General features: G+C 38.5%; 1 protein-coding gene across 1 annotated transcript in view; it reads left to right on the plus strand.

Annotated features, from left to right (window-relative positions):
• Positions 1-20583, plus strand: part of SUSD5 (sushi domain containing 5) — a 41404-nt gene that overhangs the window by 11029 nt on the left and 9792 nt on the right. Inside the window, exons 3-4 of the mRNA XM_057377132.1 lie at positions 9511-9629; positions 17933-18121. Of these exons, the coding sequence (XP_057233115.1) occupies positions 9511-9629; positions 17933-18121 (308 nt within the window). The remainder of the gene's footprint in view (positions 1-9510; positions 9630-17932; positions 18122-20583) is intronic.

Genomic DNA, 20583 nt, shown 5'->3' on the forward strand with positions numbered 1-20583 from the left:
TGACCTCCCCACATCTGCCAGGTCCAAAACTGTTCAGGACTTTATAAGCTGGATCTGAAACCCTGGAGTCCTCCCAGCAGCTGACTGGCTTCCCATGCAGATCACAGAGCTTTAATCTAATACTCTCCCATATCCTCTTGGATTGTGTACATCAGAAAGGAGATGAATAGGAGGGAGCAGGATARAAGAAGTTCCTAATTTCAGGAAGAATTAAGTTTGGTTTATTTATTTGGTGCTTGAAAAGTATCCCAGTCATTCCCCTGAGGAAAAATGGATTAGACATTGGCAGTGGAAGTAAACACAAATAAATTAAGTGATTGAAGTCATTATAGTGTAGCAGATTTTCTGATATTCTTCAGCCCTCCTTTCATCACTTAGACTTAAAACTCTACAGGAGCTGTAGCAGATAATGTAAGGACTTCTYCATTGCTACATCCATTGTCCAGGTTTTGCACAAGTCTGTCATTTGTTTCTTTTTGATGACTATTTATGGTCTTAGTAAATAATTTCAATCCCACTCCTAATAAATATATCCATCACTGTTGGTTGTTGTGCCCTTATTATTATTTTTACMGCTAAATCAGAGCCTGGAAACCTGTGGGAGTTTCTCCTAATATGGCTGAGGCACATCACAGAGTCAGTGTGAGCATGTTTGTATTGTCTGCCCTCTGGGCTGTACCTCCTCCATGGGCAAAGAGGAGCTTTTGGTCTAAAGAGCCAGCCCACTTTGGGTRACTGTCAGATTCCTGGTGACTCTCATGTAAATGCAGATCCATATTGAAGTGTGCCCACTTCAGTCCCYGCAAACTGGGCTAGCCCAGGCAGCAGGTCTTGGTGAATATGATTCATTTCAACTGAGGTAGCRTGGAAATTGCTTAAACAAATAGATCCCTGCCAGCAAATCCAAAKACACAATAGACTGGGTGGTTTTGTGGTTTGAGCAGCCTGAGACAGAACCTCTTTCACCGGAATAAGGGSATGTTCTTATCTTCCCCTTGCTGTTGTTCAGACCAGCCCAATTCAGGGTTCAGGGCTCCTTGCACAGACAAGCCACTGGCAGTCCAGGGACYTGAGAACCTTTTGAGAAGAGCCGCTGACAAGTGGGTAGGGATAACTTCTCCCAGCAAGCCAGAAGTAAGCCGTTTTTACAAGTCAGTCCTGACATGTGTTACTTATAAAGCATTACACATTGTTGCATTTCAGGAAATGAAATATCGTTAGGCAAGTCTCATTTGTCAGATGAGCCTTAATAGCTATTTATACTAAAAATGACACTCTTATGACTTACTTGCATGTCAGACAAGTGAGTCAGTAAAACCATCAAGTGATCTGCCAGAATATAAATGAAAAAAAGGTGACAGAGTTCTCTGAAAGGCTCTCACTGCTATCTTCTGAATTCAGATGTCATGCTGGAAAATTTTGTGTCGAGTCTGGGCAGCAGACTGGGCAGCATGTCCTGCAGGGTCTTAACTTCTTTTCTGGGRTTTTTGAAATTTGGGAAGTGAGCATGACACAATTCATCTTATGATCAACCCTGTGGTAGRAAGCAGCTATTTATTTTAGAAATTGTTAAACATCCTCCACACCTTGTATTAATATACCCATAGCAAATTTACTCATTTCCAGTGCTTTTCTAGGATGGAAAAGATGAAGCTGTYCTATTCCCTATCCTGTTCCTTATTTGCCTACAAATTAATGGAGCCATGTATCTCTTCTATAACTGCTTTGAAGCGCTGCATAGAATTTCTGTTCTATGACAGACCTCCTGCAGTGCTGTCAACCTGCTCCTTTGGGTGAAATTGCCCTGGGCTGGTTCCTATCCAGTCCCTGGAGGATTTATTCCAGAGGGAATAAGTCCGGAGTGAGCAAGCAGAGTCAGCTAAAATAAGTTCTGCTGTGAGAGTCAGAAGACTGGGGTTCTTCTCTTGGCTGACCACAGACCAGATGTTTGCTAGTAGGAAAATTACTTCATCTCTATTTTTCCTTCCTTTTGTTAGCTCTTTGGGTTTTGCCCTGACTGCTTTTGAATGCTTCTACAGTGTCAAACACAACAGGGCCCTCATTRCAGATGACACCAGTGGGAAATGTAATAATAAGACTCAGAAATGGCATTTCACAAGACTACCTACTTCTTTTTCTGCCTGTTATGGGGGACTTGCCCAGCACCATACAGTACCAGTATGGTAATAAAAGCACATATCTTGGGAAAGGAAAAAGCAATATCCAAAGAATGAAATAAAGAATCAGTTGCTAACCCTTGCCAGTCCTCTCACCTATATTTGTAAAGCCTTGGACTTGTGGGTCCCTTGAAATYCATCCAGGTGTGCGTGCTAAACCAGGCCCACTTGGTTATTTGCAGTGAAGCAGTCCTGGTGATACAGCACTTTGGCAAGCTCTTGGTTTCATTTCAAGGCTATGCTATGGTGACTGATGATAATGATATGAATTTGCTCCCAGACATTTGAGGTAGCTCAAGTAATTCCTTTCAAGAGAAAAATCCTGACATAGCTGACAGAACATGGTCCCATTCAAAATGCTAAAATTGCTCATGAAATTATCTGAGGAGAACTTGGAGTCCAAAATGCCTTCATTTCACAAACTCTAGTCCATCAACTCACAGCTCATGTCATGCTCTCCTAGAAGACGACTTTGTCTTCCTGTTGTTTTTTGTCAATCATCTCCAAGTCTCATGTGAGGTAAAAAMAAAGTAATTGTGTTTCAGGAATAGGGATTTCTACATAAAGCTAAGTCAAGAGACTTAAATTACAGAAAAGGGCATGGTCGGTTTTCTCCAAGGGATGATATCACTGAACAGTGTGGACATGAGCCACTTTCCATCACCTTTGGGAGGAAAGAAGAAAATATTTTCTTAGCAAAACCTGGGAAGACAGCATGRGCCAAGTATGACAGTTATTTTTCTCATAAAAGAGACAGCCCAATAACTGAATAATTGTTAGAAAATGTGCTGTTTGAGAAAAAGCATTGTACAAAAGAAAATACATATTTTTAATGTGCTTTCCAGGACAAGCACCCAAACCACTGTCTGCTGAACTGTASCATCACAGTCTTCAGATTTGCGATTTACTAAGTGAGATATGACTCTGACTTTTAAATTGTATTTTTACTGGAAGGTTTATTTTAACAAACTCTGAAGGGTTTAGCAAAAGTTTAGTAGGCTTTGGCACAAAAGACAGGGGTTTGCAAGTGAAATTAAATAATGCCAGAACGTTAGAAATCATTCTTAAGACCAAGGAAAATCACATTATTGAACAGGAAGGTAAGCCTGACTTTAGAGATGGAGTAACAGAAATGAGGTGCAATGCAACAGTATTGTATGAAGGCTAATAGGTATTTCTGCCTTAAATCAACATTTCAACTGGAAAGACAGAGAAGGAGAAGGAGAAGGAGCTGGGTGTAGTCACAGAACACAGGAGTGCAGTGGACCTGTTGTTAAATGAAATAACTCCCATAAAATTAGTGAGAAAAATAAACGAGGTCCTCCTAAGGCATCCAGCAGCAATTCCAGAGGAAAGAGGGCAGTGCTGAAGGGCTTGAATGAGGCACTGGTGAGACACCACCTGCAACAATGCAATGTAATCCTTGGCATCCAAGCTCAGAAGATCAGGGCTCAGACTACGTTAGTCCAAAAACACGACTCTCTTATCAAAAGGTGATTGAAGGTGATCATTTGTTTAACTGAAAAAAATGAAGACAGAAATGGGATATACCTGCTCTTTGCGAATGTTTGAGAGGTGCTAATACCAGGATTTTAACTTGCCAGGTAGTTCTAATAAGGTTTATTTTCTACTTTTCAAATTAATTCCACTCATTTTTCCCTTTTTTTTTTTTTTTAGAATCACTCTAATACTTTGTCATATGTGAAAGCCTTTTCTCTGAGAATGGAGTTTCTTTGTAAATTAATAGCATTCAGAAAGTATTTCTCTTATTTTTTTAAACCCTTTGGTAACAAATCAGTAACATCTGTTATGAAGGCCATAGATTAAACTGGAACCCATAAAGTGAAATTGGGCAAAACCAACTTTCTAGTGACACTTGACATGTCATTGAGCATCCAACAAGTCCAGGCCAGGAAGCAACATGATTCTCCTTTACATGCACTAAGAATGCTCAAATTATATGTATGCAGTGACATTAGAGTAAAATGGCTATATAAAATCTTTCATACTAGGCTACAGTATGAAAATCTGCATGAATGGGCCATATTTATTTAATGAACAGAGGCCTTACTATTTCAGTAGCCATATGTACAATTTTAAGCACAAAAGACTGCATTTTGGTGTATATTTTTAAGAATCTAAASGATATTGGTTCTGCCTTGGTAAGACCTCCTTCTGACATTTCCAGTGGCAGTATTTCTGTTGGAATGTCTTCATGTCACACTTAACAGCTGTTTTCTTTGGGTCATATCCAGCCGAATTTAGCCTCTATAGTTCCCAGTCAATGGACTTTCCAAAGCCCACCTGTGCTCCCCTTCATGACTTTTCAAGGAAATTTTCTTCCCTTTGGTAATCATGAACATGTCATTTATATTTTATTCCTCATCAGAGCCAGCTTTATAATTTGCAGCTTCCTAAAATACAGAAGGGAAAGACTAAGAATAAAAATCCCCTAGTTTTTGCTTCCAGAAAAAAAGACAAAAAAAACCTTCTTACCTAGTTACTGAAACACAAACATTAAAGCTGAGCCACGAAAAGAAAATTAGCAAAAGATGTTAAGGATTTACCTTGACTAAGAAAAGTGATGAAGTTTTTCGCTTTCTGACTAGGGGAAGGTTTCTTAGAGTATGTTATGAACCAGACTTCCACAGTGCCTCAGCTAACACGTTGTTGATGATGTTCTCCTGAGCTGAATATATTGCAAGCTCATACTACTATGAATCAATGTCATGAGACCATTCTGACTCAGTTCAGTGAATTTATYGACTAAGACTACAAAACCTAAAATCAACTGGCAGATAAAGTAGCAACTAAAAAAAATGTCACATCTACTGTTTTCTGCTGATGGATCGCAATTTATCATACAAACTCAGCTGTCAAATCCATATGTTTTAACTTGGGCTTACTGAAAAATTTTCAAGTATTACAGATTTGCCTCATAATTATCTTAGAAAACAAAAGTAGAAAGTATATGTATTATAAACAAAATTTGTAATTTGTATAAAAATGTTATGTCTTTATTAAAATACCTTTATTATTCATATATACATACAATACATGTAACTAATTATAATTACTACCGTTTGAGCATATAATTATCATACATTTATTCATACATATTCTCTAATGCCATATTATGGCATATTGTAAAATAAATATTATTCACACCAGCTTTTCTGCTATTTCCTTCTTTGAACAGAGAAATTAAGAGAAGAGCAAAATGTACCAATTACTCATGTGGTGCATAATACATTAGAAAAAAATTCAAGCAGCACAGGAGTAAGCAGAAAGCTTCTGGGAAGTCTGGATCATACCTTATTGTGCTGCACATTAGATTTTCTCCTCGTGTGTGCACATGATATCTGCAATATCTGAGTCATGGCAGAGAAAAACAATGATGAGATTGGCCAAGCTCTGATCTTTTATTCGAGGTGCAGTAGGACTATTAATTGTTCTTAGTTGCGTTAATCATGTTGCCCAGCAGGAATTGAGCTGAGGTTCAAAAAAGTGCAGAATCCCTGGTCTCCTGTTTTCCCTCTTGGGAGGAGAAGAGGCGTCATAAAGCAAGTTGTCCTTCCAGGTTGTGTAGCAGCAAACTGAGAAGATTCAGTGTCTCTCTCAAAGGAGACACCTTTAGGTACCTTCCAATTTTTCATCAGAGAGCAGGGACTCTTGTCAACACCACCAACCATATTTTCTCCTCACWGGATTAAATGTGGTGCTTACATGGTCTATGGTGATGGCGTTTCTGATTGATTTTTATGCTGGGATTGTGAGTTCTTGGCCATGTAAGTGTAATTTTCAGGAATGCACGGATGTTTCAGGCAGATGTGTATCGTAGATGATTATTATGGATGATATGCAATCAGAACTCAGTATGTTTCTTCTGAGCACATCTGCCTTCATCAGAGATCTCCACAGAAGGAAAATAAAATCAAATCTKTTTCTTAACTGAAAGGCACAAAATCAAGCATTGCACTGCTCTAAGTGTCAGCTGATACTGTGTGCTGAATAATGAGATTGAGTTCAATTAATGCATGAAAGTATCCATAAATAGCATTAAAGGTAGATGACTACATCCTTCTGAATGGCTGTGTAGGTGGATGCATCCCTTAAAAAAGTGTAAAGTTTGTAACATTTTCTCAGCCATGATGCATGCTTCAGTGCAACAATTCAAAACAATAAAGAAACAAACCAGGCAGCAGCACWTTTCCACAGCCTCTCAGCAGGGTGCTGGAAAGAGTAGGAAAATTGTACAATTTTTTGTCTCTTATTTCAGCATGGCTGTGCTGCTGCTGAAGAAATTTCAAAATATGATAAAATCTGTCATGAAAAGTGTAACAAATTTAAAAGCATCACACTACCTTTTATAACTGTGACAAAAGCTTACCTGTGTATTTAAGTTGTAATTATAGATTAAAAGCTAGCATTTTAAGATTTGGGGCAACCCTCAAGAACTCATAAAATATACTGTTAATGTGTATTTTTAGTCATACCTGAGATCCTACTGAYTGCAAAGAGACTATTTCTATGCCATGGGCATTGCAGGTCTGATCAATCTGCTATTGAGAACTGCTGAGCACTCTTGGAGCTCTGCTCAGGAGCAGCAATAGCAGCTTACTGAGGATGTTTGAGGTGGGAAACTACTGTCAGAGAAGAAGGAATGAAAGAGATTAAATAGATTTTTTTTCTTCCTTCAGTTTTTATAATCATAGCATCTTTAAGATGTGAAAAAAAATCTGAGATAGTCAAGTCAAATAATTAATTAGCACTGTGTCTTGTGTACAAGACAAGATTTCTTTCATTTCAGAAGGATTGCATTAGRGTGCTTGTAGTTTTAATCAGATGAATTTTAACATGACAAAAATCCAAATTAAAGTCCTAAGTAACAGATACATGTAAATACATGTAAAGAAAATTCTAAATTTAAAGCTTTCCTTTATGTGTAATGTTGAAACTATCTTCAAGATACACTTTTGTAAGTTTGGTCACACTGGAYAGCAGCTGAGAAATGTTCTTAAATGAATCAGTTAATCAATAAATTCTATCAAGTACAAACTCGTAATTTATTGCACAATATTTGAAAAAAAAAAGTGAAAAAGCCTAGCACTTTAAATACACGATCTGACACCTGAGCCAGGTATCTGGTTTTTGTGCTGCCTTTGTTATATCAARGACATGTCACTCACAGGTAACTTTGTAGCCTGCTGAAGAACAGATAAGAAATTGCAGTGCTTTGAACAGAAACTGGAATTAGAAATCAGAAAATACAATATAAGATTTTCAAAATTGGTTTCCAGGTCTCAGGAATTTTATTCTTTGATAAAACATAGAAATGTTTGTGGCCTGACTTTTAGAGACCAGAATTTTAAGATGACAAGTCATCAAAACTAATTAATTTTCTTTTGTTGGGTTGTTTTGGTTTTTTTTTTGTTTGAGAGAGAGCCTGAATCCTAAAGTACACAATTACAGACCAAAAACACTTGGTTTTTTGCAGTCATATCATTATCTGTCTACTCAGTGTTGCAAGACATAACTGATCCAAGGATCTAAGCTAGTGAGTAATTATTTTGAAAGATTAAGGTTGATGAGTTAATTTTCGAAGGGAGATATAACTGTCTCATTCACTTAGGCCTTGTAGGACCTAGTAGAACAATATGTGAGTATTACACACCTACAGAAACTTTCTAATTGATGTCCTGGTCGTCCCAGTCATYTGAACTCATTTTGGCAGATCAAGTCACTTTTGTCTAGGTTCTTTATTACTGACTTAGATGTCTTGTAAGTTAAATCCATTAAATTCTGAGAGAACTAGATTTGAAGCTTGTGGAGACAAAGACTTTTTTGAAGAGATTTGTATCCTCCAAAAGATCAAGGAGAGTTTTCTTTACAAAGGAAACATACTTGATTTGGAATCGTAAAGGGGCTTTCAGCAGGGAATGACATCATGTTGTTTTCCAGAGGAGAAATGCTGCAGGAGCCATTCATGTGCTTATGTGTGACCACCACCATACAACTCATTTAATGTTGCTTTTGTTTGTTTATATTAAAGAACATTGAAGCTGCATGTTTAGCTACTCGAAAGCTAACACATGGCAGAATGAAAATAGTCTGTACAACCATAATTCAGCCTATTTCTGTAAAACAATTGCTATATAGTATTTAAGAGGATAATCAAATACTGGGTTTCCACTGGATCTTTTCAACTTTTAGTGAATGGGCATTTTATGTACTTTGTTATTTATTTTATATTGTATTTTATTTTATCTTATTTTATTCCTCAAATTCAGTGGAAAGCTGATGGCACATTAGTTCAACCATTGCACAATACAAAATGATAGATTTCCTCCACTGGAAGGATTAGTTCTGCGGAAAGTATTTTTATCTTCCTTTCACTGGAATGGCTGACTATGCAACACTTCTACAAGCTTGCTGTCCACAAAAATATAAACCCACACCATTAACATCCAGCTGCAAAAATTTGGGCTGAAATTACTTTCCCAGACATTGCAACTTTCAATGTAACAGTGAGACCAGTGTTTTCTACAACAAACTCTCTTCTATTTGCTGGTTTTAAGCAGCCAGTACAGCTGAGAGAAGAGATAATTAGCAAACTCTTACTTCATGATGAGCATCCACAGGGTTGTAAAATATAATACAGATCTAACATCCTTCTTCAAGCCTATCAGGGGCAACAGGATGAATTAGGTATTGCTGAGTACCAAACCAGAAGGAATGGATTTTACTCAAAAGTGTGAAATTGCTATTAAAAAAAAAAAAAAAAAAAAAAAAAAAAAAAAAAAAAAAAAAAAAAAAAAAAAAAAAAAAAAAGCTGTTTTCTTTCCCAGAACTCAAGATGAAATATCTGAAGTTGTCTCAGCTTTTGAGCAGTTAAATATGCAACATTAATGGTCCTTTAATGTAAATGCTAATGATTTATAATCCCTCAGATCAAATCTTGAATTTTCTATTCRTTTCTATCCAGGTGCCATTGGTGGGCTTATGTATTGCTGAAATGTGAGACCAAAATAAAGCCTTAAATACTCTGGGTATAGATCTGATATTTAGAAGTATTATGGAATAGAATAAGAAAAACATTCTTTATTGTTCCCTGTGCCTTGAACTGATCTACAGCAAACATTTTTCTAATTATTTCTATTTCTCCCTTGCCTGTTTTTCATAGATCTTTCCACACTAATACATTATGTGCCAAGTCTGAAACAGTTAAGCTGAGGCTAAAGYCTGACTACTCCGACAAAAAACTCCAAATTTCACTTGCATGTACAATTTCAGCAGATTTCTGATTCTTTTTTCTTCTTCTTCTTCATTTTAGGACAATTATATGCAGAAAGACGGGCAGCAAACAGCAGAGCGTGAAAGCCATTGATGTTAAAATTGAAACCGATCCCTTTGTGAATGACCAATATGATGCTTTTTGTGTAAAGGATGAAGGTCAGCACTTATATATATATACTTTTGAAATAATGCAGAGTCATCGCTGTCTTGCAACATTAATAGTTTTGCCTTCAATTTTTTTACTGCTGTGAGGGAAAGAGGAAATGTTAAGGGATAAATCTTTGCAGTAATTGCCCACTACAAGAGCCAACTGCTGCAAAGACATTGGTTGCAGCAAATAAATTGCTTTACCTTTTGTCTTTGCTGCAATTTAGTGAGTGCRAACAGCACTACTGATCTGGCAGAACCCATTTTGGTGCTCACAGAACATACTTTATGGAAAGGAATATATCTGGCACCAATGTAATGGAGATGTCCATTAAACCATGTCGCTTTCTCAGCACTGTAGTTGAATGTAACTCAGCGAGCTGTCTTGCAGCTGCAAAGCCCCCAGCTGTTGCATATCTATCAGTATACAATATTTGCATGCAAATAGCTTCATTGCCTCCATTTTAGTTTMGTTTTGCTTTGGTTTGGATGTTCTTTTAGCAAGTGTAGACCAGCCTGCTAAGGGACTCTGATATATCCCAGATGATTCTGAAAACCAAATTATTTCCAATGTAAGTTGGTGCTTTAATTTTTCGACATTTTTATTCCGGAACCCAGAAGCAAAGATGAATTCTGAAAACGAAAATAAGTGGCTACTGGTAGGTAGGATTGTGTAATTAAATTTGGGAACCCGTGAAACAGATTGTTGATGTCTGCAGTGAGCTTTGCATCTGATTTCCAAGAAAAGCAAAGGTAAACAGATGGCATTTACTGAGAAACATTAAGTTCACAACACAGGGGGGCATTCTGATAAACARTCAGTGGCAGCAGTGGGGATGAAAATATGGTTGAAGTGAAATGTGGCAGAGGTGATCCATATACCATGCGTACCAAATCGTTCATTTTAGAAAGAATGATTTTAGCAGAGTTTGAACAACCTCTCAAGTAACCCTCATGAGATCAGCTCCAGGCTCCGTGCTGCTGTGAGCAATGCCAGCTCTGTCATCCTGTGGCTAGTGTGGTGACACAAGCACCTTTGTGCTTCCTTCCATGCTGCTTCTCACATATAGGAGCAGCTCCCTGTAAACATCTGCAAAGCTCCCTCATTGTCTTTCTTCAAATCTCTTTTGTCATCATCCCCCCCGCCCTCGAGAAAAACCTTACAGTGGGTGGGACAGCTGTGGGACGCTGAAATCATTGCTCTGGCCACTATTGTTCCATTGTGCCCTTGTGCTCCCCTGTGTGTCCCCACCTGCTGCCTCCGAGCTTACGCACRGATTCTGGATCTTGGAGAAAGAGCCGTGTTTACCTTTTGCATTTGGTTACTGCTTATAGTGAAGGGGCAGTAAAGGTGAAGTCAAGAACATAACCACACAAGGCTATGCTGGAAAGCAGTCCTACATAGGGCTCAGAAACTGCATAGTTAAAACTCTGGGGAAATTCAGATAGCAAAGAAGAAACAATTCATGAAGAATTTGTTTTGTAGAAGGCAGGGAATTTTCTGGTGCCAGAATGGGATGGTCATCCCAATGCAGTCATCAAGTAGTCCTTATACACAGAAACATTTCTGGATTACTCTAAGGTGCCCTCTTCTTTAAAAATACATAAAAAATTGGATGCAGAGCCAATGTTTGAACAGAAAAACTTAAGTGAAGTTGTGTGCAGAGCCTGGTTTGTAGCTGATATGAAAAGAGCAAAGTTCAGAAAGGAAACAGCCTTAACATTACAACAGTAACACACAAGCCAGTGCAGAACTGTTGGCTGATGAGAGAACATCCTCAGGGATGCCACCTCCAGTTTTAGCCAATATCCAGAAAGAAGCAGCAAGAGCAAACCCTTCACAGCCTCAAACACAGCATATCTGTTCTGATCTTATGTATATGTGGCTAATCACTGCACACCTAACTTTGGATTAATGAGTTGTTTCTTACTTGAAACCTCATGAACATTTTTTTAGGAAWGTGAACTTTAGAACTTTAGGTCACATTAGAAAAGTGAACATCACTTTTAATCTATGCATTTGCAATTATCATATAGTAATACATCAGAGTTAAGTACAAAAGGCAAGTTGTTTTGCCCTACTGAAAGTGATAAAACCCAGGTTTCTTACACTGAGACAGACCTATGTTCCCATATTAATTTCTTCCAGCCCTTTCATTTCTTTTAYATTCAACCAAATAATAATGACCAGACAGCAGCTTTCCTTCTTTCTCAGACTTGGCTGGGATGAGCCAAAGGCTCAGACTTTTAGGTTGRAAACAGACAGAGGGAAGAGTCACATCAGCCTCTGCTTCAGAAACTAAGCTGATGTTAGTAACTCTTCGACTTTTGGTTTTTAGGACTCTGCASAGTGTATTTCAAAACATCACCAAAGTTCTGGAACAAACCATCACAAATTCACTTCTTAGCCCTTGGTTTCTAACTAATCTTTATTCAGTTAACATTTACCATGCAAATGAGTTGAATCAAATTCCTTAAGCACACACCTCATCATGCCCCTACACGGGGGCAGTAGATGCTAGCAAGAGTTCTGGGTGTGATTACAACATCAGGCTTTCACAAATAAAAGTCCTGAGGAGGGTTTTTTGTTTAGTTTCTGAAATGGATTTTGTTCTGTATACACTAAAGAATTGCAGCAATCTTTAAAATTAAGAGTTATCTTTTATGGGGAATTGATTTTAAGGGCTCTGTTTGACAAGGAAAGATGTAGCTGTAATGTTTTACAAATGCTCTGAGTATAGCTGCAGTTTTCACAGTACACAGAAATGTGTCTTCTCAGCGTCTCATAAACACATGTTTTATGCAGCCATTAGAGTCAGCAAGACAACTCTGTACCAGCTTAGGATCTGCTGAGATCAGAAAGCTTTCCTCTTAGCCCTGAGTGCCAAAAAATACCTAAAAATATATTAGATTCTACCAGTTCTGRAAATGCAGTATCACACATAAGTTAGATTTGGCACACTGAGTGTGTATATCAAAGCTCATAAGAAATTTCCTGAAAATATAAAGTAAATAAAGCAAGAAAATCAGAAAGCCAGAATTTTTCCTGCCTTATTTTTTATAACACCACATGCCATTCAATTCCTTATATATATAATCCTCTTGGTTTTCTTTCCTTTTTTWATTGGAGCAAAGGAAAGATCTCTTTGTTAATAACTCCCAAGTTTTACTGGTGCTTTCTTTCAGTGACCTACAGATATTTACAGGCAACAAATAAGATCTGTTCCATACGGCTTTGATTTGCTGCCACTGCAGGAAAACTAAACAGGCAGCAGCTTGTAGCAGAGTACAGCATAAATGCAAATCAAACTTTTTTAAACATGACTTCTGGCTCCAGATATCCATCAAGGCTTGATGGCTTATGTACATATTTCAATTAGCCTTTTTTAGCAGTAAGAAAAAAAATAAATTAGTGTGTTCTTTACAGCAAATATATTAAATGTGCTTTACAAGAGCAATCAAACTGCAGTTTGCTTTGGGTAATATTTGAACTATTTCTTTGAATTTGTCATGTTTTGTTGTAGATATAAAATTTTTCTTTTTCTTTTAAGTACTACAGCTTTCTTTTTCAGAGCTTTACATATAGCTGACAGTTAATTGCCACTTCTCTGGTGATGTCACATAAACTAATAAAGTCCTACAAGTAGCTCACAAGCAACACTTACATTAGCTATGACTGAGTTTCGATTCTTCATACTCAGTACTTTTATCTAAACAGAAAAATTCTATATACTTTAGGGTCTCTGCAATCAGGAAGAAAAATAAACATCCTCACTCATCTCATTCACGGGTCTGACCGTTAAGAGTTGCATTTTCTAATTTCTTAATGACGAGATGACATCCTAAAAATTCCAGTGGCCTCTCTGGAAAAACTCTGCTGAATTGGATGGTTGTAACAGGAGATGTTTTATGTCAAAGTGGACGTCTCATTTCAGCTTTCAGAGCATGTATACAGTTAAAGTAGCAACTGTAGATAATTAGATTTCTGTAAATTCCTGGTTTTTCCAGGTGATGTGGAAGAAGTCTGCATCTTTTCCTGYTGATTTTTTTTTGCAGTGATCTCAGGCTGTGCTTTCTGTAGACAGTATTTTATCAAGACATCTCAAGAAAAATCTTTGGGATGGGACTAATGGGATGCTCACAGTTCAAATAAAGAGGATGCTTCTGGTGTAATCTGGACTGGGGAGGAAAGCTGCTGTGTTCTTAAAATGACGGGTGTCAGTTCTTCATCGGAAATCCCTTGTCACAAACTCCTWTCCACACATGTTCTGGGGTTAAAGTTACTACACTGAGGAGGTATTTTGCCTAAAARCCAATCATGGCTGAATGTGATAAGTCAATTAACAGGAAGCTTCTTTCATCTCATGTAAAAAATAGTCTTTAAGAAGTCTGTAACCAGAGCTGTCACTATCCCTAACATGTCTATGCTCAACACCCATATCTTTGCTATGCCACTTATTCCCATTGGTTTACCAGATGTTGACTCTGTTCTGATATCCACTCATGGACATTGAGGTCTTTCCTGACTGTAGAGGTGACTTTCACTCCAGGAGACAGTTTGTGCCAAATCACTGCTGACATGAAGATCTTCTGTGAACTTTATCTAACTTCCTTATACCTGTGCTGTGTTGCCTTGCTCTGGAGCCCAAGCTACCCTCACTTACTGGAGGTCAGTTATCAACATATGGAGCCCTGTTATGTGTTTGATCTCAGTGTCAACATGTAGAAAATTCTGGRAGGGTCACAATGTCCAGAAACCGATTCCAAGCTTCCAGATTTAGGACGTGATCTTTGACACAAGCAGGCAGAGCATGGGTCTCTGCAGGATGGCCCGTCAATATTGAGCAGATCTGGCTTTTTTACTGGGAAGCATGAACTAGGCTGATTTTTTAGCAAGTAGCGAGRAAATATGCTGGTTTGTGGGAGGATAGATGAGGGGAAAAAAATCATTGCTCCAGATGGRTGGAGGAGCCCAGCCCTCATCTACCACCACCACCACCACTGCAGGCAACCCCTGTGGCTGCCTTAACAAAGAGCACTACTGTGCCTCTACATGACAAGCTGCTGCCAACACACCCTCTGTCACGCTTCATGGCCCAGATCTGCCTCCTGTCTTCCAGCAAGAAAATGGCCTGAATGCCAGCACTGAGCACAGACTGTTGTTCCAAATAAGCCCATGCTCTTCCAACTCCTGATACAAAGGCTGCAGACAAAAACCTGAAGCCTGTCCCCAGAAGTGGCTCAGTTAGATGAGTTGCTGTGACAGTGCCACTTCTGTACATGTGCCAGGAAGAACAGGTTTGGCAAAAGGCTGAGCAGGAATTGTCATAGCAACCGAGACTGCAGCAGGACGAGGAGCCATAAGATGCTGTAACCTGGAAAATTCCTGTACATCTTATGCAGGAGAGGGCAGCAGCAAAATGGACGTAAGAACTTGAGTTTGTCTTTGCAGTGKATCAGCTTTCACTTCTGCTTGTCCATGCTGTCATTCAACGTGTTCTGCAGCAAAGGCATGACCTTACACAGCCTCGTATGAGAGAGTCAAAAGTTCCCCATATAGCGTTGGTCCATGAACATCTTCAAAATCTCTGCCTTTCTTTCTATTCATGCAACAGCCAGATCTCTCTTTCAGGSTCTCATAATTCTGTTACCATGTCTGTTGTCAAATTTTACTGTAAAGATCCCTTCAGCTTTCTTCTTTCCTGGAAGGTTATGATGTGCTTTTTGAACGTGTTTGCCATAGTTAACCAATGTGTTGCTTTTCTGCTTCCTCTGGCAACAGGATTAAGAAGCAAGGCTGTGTAGATAAGAATACTCTCTGATATACATTTGTCTCATATAGCCTTGGGATCAATACTTTCTTTGTCCCATCCCCCACCACCAAAAATCGGACCGAGTAAAACCATGACATTTCCTCAGAACAGATACACAGCTCCCATTTGTATAGATGGAAGTAGCTACATAAAATGCACATAGTACATAGAATAGTACAATAGAATAATTTTGTATTCCGTTCAACCACATCAATCTCTATTCATCCGACCAGTTCTTCCAACCAGGAAAGGCATTAGCTGCTAACTGCTCCTCACTTCCTCGGATGCCAAACCTCCATAAGACTCTATATAAAATGAGCTTTGTGTAGCCTCAGAGCTTGTTTTTTCTGTCAGTGTATGTGCATAACTCCCACTAACTTCTGAAGGTGTTAGACAGTATATATATATGTGTATGTGTGTGTAGAGTACAGAGAAGAAACTTCAAAGCTTGACTTCAGTAGCATGTGCCTTATATTAGTGGCAGATATTTTTCAGCATATCCAGTTGAGAAGTGGTTAGTCCAGTCTATCAGACAATTTCCAAAAGACTGATCCAAAGAAACTTTCACAGAATGTGGATGTTTATTATAGGATTTTAATTTCACTACAAAGTAAACAACTGGCAAAATAAATACATCATATTTCTAAATAAGCATRTATTTACCTGTGCCTGGCTCAGAAGTGGGTAGGTGATGGGAAAAGCTGCAGCCTGGAACTCACAAGGATTTTGCAGAAATGTCCCAGGGGCAAAAGCAGGAAAGCCTGAGCTTTTGCATAAGGGTGATTGAAAAAGCTTTTCTGTCAAGCCTATGGCCCACTGAAAACCGAGGACATGAATTGGTGTAAATGGAGCTGCTGTTTGCAAGATCCTGTGGTGATGATGCCCTAAAAGCAGACTCTAGCAAAATAGCAAGGGTGCTCTTTGAAGATGTTTCTCCTGCATGTTTAGGAACATAGTCTGGAAGTCTTTTCAGCTTCCAAACAAAAGTCTTTTCAAGGAACATAATCTTTGCTTTACCAGCTAAGCAATCAGGTTTTTGTACCAAGGCAAACTATTTCAATAGGAGAGATCAATACTAGAACACAGACCTATCCCTATGCTTCCCTTATCCCATATAATTACCAGAACACAGGAGACTTTTCATTTTGGTTGTTCTGTATCTGACAAAAGCAGGTTTTGGATCTCCAGCTACTTTGGCAAGAGGAACAGTTGTTTTTATTTTCTAACACAGTCAATAASGGTTCTAGATCCACTGGAAAAAATTTGCAGATTTGAGAAAGAATATAGAGGTGAYCATTTGTACCAACACTGCAGACTTTGCTCATTGTGTTTCTTGATAAAATCCATGTTCTTGGATTATCGGTTTGGGTTTTTTTGTTTGCTCTGTTTTTCTGTAACCCAGAGATACCTATTCCAAAAACGACTGTAAAAAACATGGAGRAAAAATAGACATGGCAAACCCATTCCACAGAGCTCTTTCAGAGAAGGAAGGCCTTTGAAAAGAGAATCCAAAATACTTGAAAGTTTTCCAGAAATTCTTGATCTACCTTGTTAACAATGACCAAGATCATTCAAAACTGAAAAAGAGAGTTAAAATTCAGTTTACACTGGTGATGGCAGCTCTTAGCCTGCTTCTCCTCTGCACTTCTTTAATGCAACGAAAAACAAAAAACAGTTTTGTTCTTGTTCATAGCAATTTTTCATCCTGGCTTCTCATGCTGTCAGCAAAAATATTGTCAAACATCTTGTTGAGTTTTATACACTGATAAATTTAGCTCTTCAGATCCTCACAGATAGCAGAGCTATGTTACCCCTGGGTGTTCTCAAGTTGAAGAGTGCAAGTCACTATTTATTTTAGGGTGTCTGTAGCCTAAAAAGGGAAATTTGAATGTCTGGGAAGACACTTGATTTTGAGAAAGACTAGAAGATTAGAGAMAGTCTGAAAACTGAGTGGGGTTCACCAGAACCTTTTCTTTCTGTGAATGTGGACTGGGCCATTGCTCAGCCTCTGCTGGCTTCCTACAGTGTAGAAGAGATCAAAGTGCTGGTCTTAATTTCACAAGCATTTCTGTGGTTAAGAAAAATGACGGTGTCCAAGCTGTTGCTTTCCAGCCTCAACCTGCCCAAGCCTTTGTTAGCTTTTGCAGAATCAGGCAGAGAAGACAGCTGTGATTTGGCACGCTGACTTGTTTGAAACGAAGCCCTTCTAGGTAGATGCATGACTGTCAGACATCAATAACATCACAGTTATCACATCACAGTTATAGCCCAATATAAACCTTCCCAATTACAGCTGGAAATAATTACTTTAATAAAAATGTAATAAATTTTAATAGATTTTAATAATTTTTATAATTGAAGCAGCATAAGGGCATGAAACAGATGAGATATACAATTTCTGTGGATGTGTATAAACTTATSCTCAGGGAAACTGCTGTTAGCACTGCATTAAAAGACTATTACGAGGCCTCTACAATGCCATCCCTTTTTTCCTTTCAGACAAACCCTGTGGGGACCCACCATCCTTCCCCCACACCATCCTGCATGGCCACACTGGCTTTGAAATGGGGGACGAGCTGCTGTACGTCTGTGCCCCGGGCTACGTCATGGGCAACAAGGAGACGGCGTTCACGCTGCTCTGCGACAGCTGCGGAGAATGGTACGGGCAGGTCCAAGCCTGCGTCAAAGGTGAGCTCACCCGGCACACAGAGCATCCCATGGGAAATCTCAGTGTCCCAGCWGCCTCACCAGATGGCTCCAGGATTGTAGCGGTGTGTCCTGGGCATGTGTAGTCCCAGGGAAGGTCTTGGGAATGTYGTAGCTGGCCCAACAGGGCTTTTACGGTCCCAGACATCTACAAGAAACCACAGGAAAAGATAATTTTCTCATAATCATATGAACATAAAATTTCTCTCTGGGTAGCAGAATCCATTCAATATAAAAACAATCATTTTAAGCTCCTCCCTTTGTCTCCTGGCTTTTTCTAAGAAGCCAGTTTGACTGATCAGAGCTTTTGCTAGGCCTTTTTTTTAGCTTTGACGTTCTGGAACTTCTGCCCTTATACATATGATAAATGCTTCTTCCTTTTGCTAGGTTGGGAACACTAAAGACCTATGTAAGTTAARAAAGCTGCCTGTGCCACACAAATAAACTGTGACCCAAAAAGTGTATGATTTTTTAATTTACCCCAATAAAAAGGCAAACTGTTTTTATCTTGTACCATGCCTCCAGGACTTTTGTCTKCAAACACAAGAGCAGCTGTCCAGATATTTACTCCATTAAAAAGAACAAAAGTGGATTTTCTTACCAAATAACTTGTCTCAAAAAAAGATTTTTCAAAAAAAAAAAACCCCAAACCATAAAACCCCCAAGCAAATTGTAAAATGACACTTCCTTAATTTAAACCCTCAATAAAATCCACCTTTATGTGTTAGTTAAATTCTGCAGCAGTCTTTTAACTTTCCCCTTGTTTAAATGTAAGTTAAATAGTACCGTGAGTTACAGTGTGGATGTAATCTGAATTCTGCCTTCTCACATTACCCCGTTCAATGCTTAAACCCACCATTTTCCCCAGTATTTAAGAATGGTCATCAGACCAYCTTAATAACCTTTTACAAAGGATATCGCATCTTTAAGGTAATATTTGTGGCAAAACAGATAAATTTTAAGCAAAGGAATGGGTAGCTGTTGGGTAACTGAGCTATCTGTATGGGCTGGAGATAGTATATCAATTTCAGAACCTATATATTCCTTAGTGCCCAGAGGCTTGCAAAGAGTTATTTTTACTCATGAATATACCATCAGGCAATGGATAATCATGAGAAAAGGTCAAGCTTGCTCCTGGTAGAAATAGGTCATGTCTGTACATCAGATCCTCAAACCCATCCAACTGGTATAGATATGCAAAAAAATAACAAATGAAAGTACCRGCATTTTTCTGAACTATTTCAGCTTCTAAAACTGTTTTTACAAGCAGCAGTTGAGATGATCAAGCAAAATAATGGAGGCAACTTGGAGGGCAAAAGAAAGGAAAACAAGAAAAAAGAGTATCTTCATCTGATCATAGAAAAAAAGGATCATGGAACAGTTTTGGTTGGAATGAACCTTTAAAGGTCATCTGGTCCAACCCTGCTACAACAAGCAGGGACATCTTCCACTAATCCAGTAGGTCTGAATTTCCTATAATCCACACTAAAATGGTAATTCTTTTCCTTCAGTGAGGTTAGTGGGAATGCTAACTTCATCACACATAGATGTAAAGCTGTACTACACCAAAGTAAGGGAGGGAAAGAATCAGGCCATTTAAGTTGTGTGTGCTTCACTGTTTTCTCTGGATAAATAGTCTATTTCCCCTGTTTTGCCTGAGTCTTTCACATAGCCGCAGGGGAGAGAAAAATATTTTTAAAAGAAATAGGAAAGTGTGGCTGTAAAATCACAAATATCAACACTGAAAGTTAGGAGCAGATGTGATATTGTGGACTATGATTTTTTAAATTATTTTGATGTAGACTTCATGCTGGGGGTCAACATCTGATTAATGTTTTTGAAATGTTTTAAGGACATGGGATAGAAAACACAATTAAGTGTTCAAGTAATAATTATATACTTAATCCTCCTGTCTATAATTCTTTCAGAAAGAAGACTTTCCAGGATGATTAAAATATGTGATACTAGTTTGCATTATTTCTAAAAAAGTAAGAATYCAGTGAAAAAGGACAACAAAAAAAGGGATTTCATTAAAAAGAACCTGATTTAGAGTTGACTAGTATTTTGGGGTCATAGAAGAGAGAAGAACAATTGTTAAGTATTTCAGAAGATAGCACACAGACTGATTTTTAAGTGCTTTGAGGCAAGAGAGCACCTTGCCTATTATGAATGTTAATGAGGGGAATTAATGGAGAATTTATATTCCTGTTGGCAGCCTGGACYGCTTCTGTCCTAACTGGCTGACATCAATGGAAAGATGTTCAGTGAATGTTTAAGTATTATGTTTAGAGCCTGGTAAGATGATACAATGCCCTTGCTCTGCATCTGTGCTGAGTGAGCAGCTGGGAAATGTAAAGTGGTCCCGATGCTCTYACTCCAGCTCAAGGGGACCAGTGGACAAAACTCTGGTCAGAGCATTAAGAGATATAAGGCCCATTCCCACA

The sequence above is a fragment of the Malurus melanocephalus genome, unplaced genomic scaffold (genome assembly GCF_030028575.1).
Source record: "Malurus melanocephalus ecotype Western Australia unplaced genomic scaffold, MMel_1.1 scaffold_300, whole genome shotgun sequence".
In the NCBI taxonomy this organism is placed as follows: domain Eukaryota; kingdom Metazoa; phylum Chordata; class Aves; order Passeriformes; family Maluridae; genus Malurus; species Malurus melanocephalus.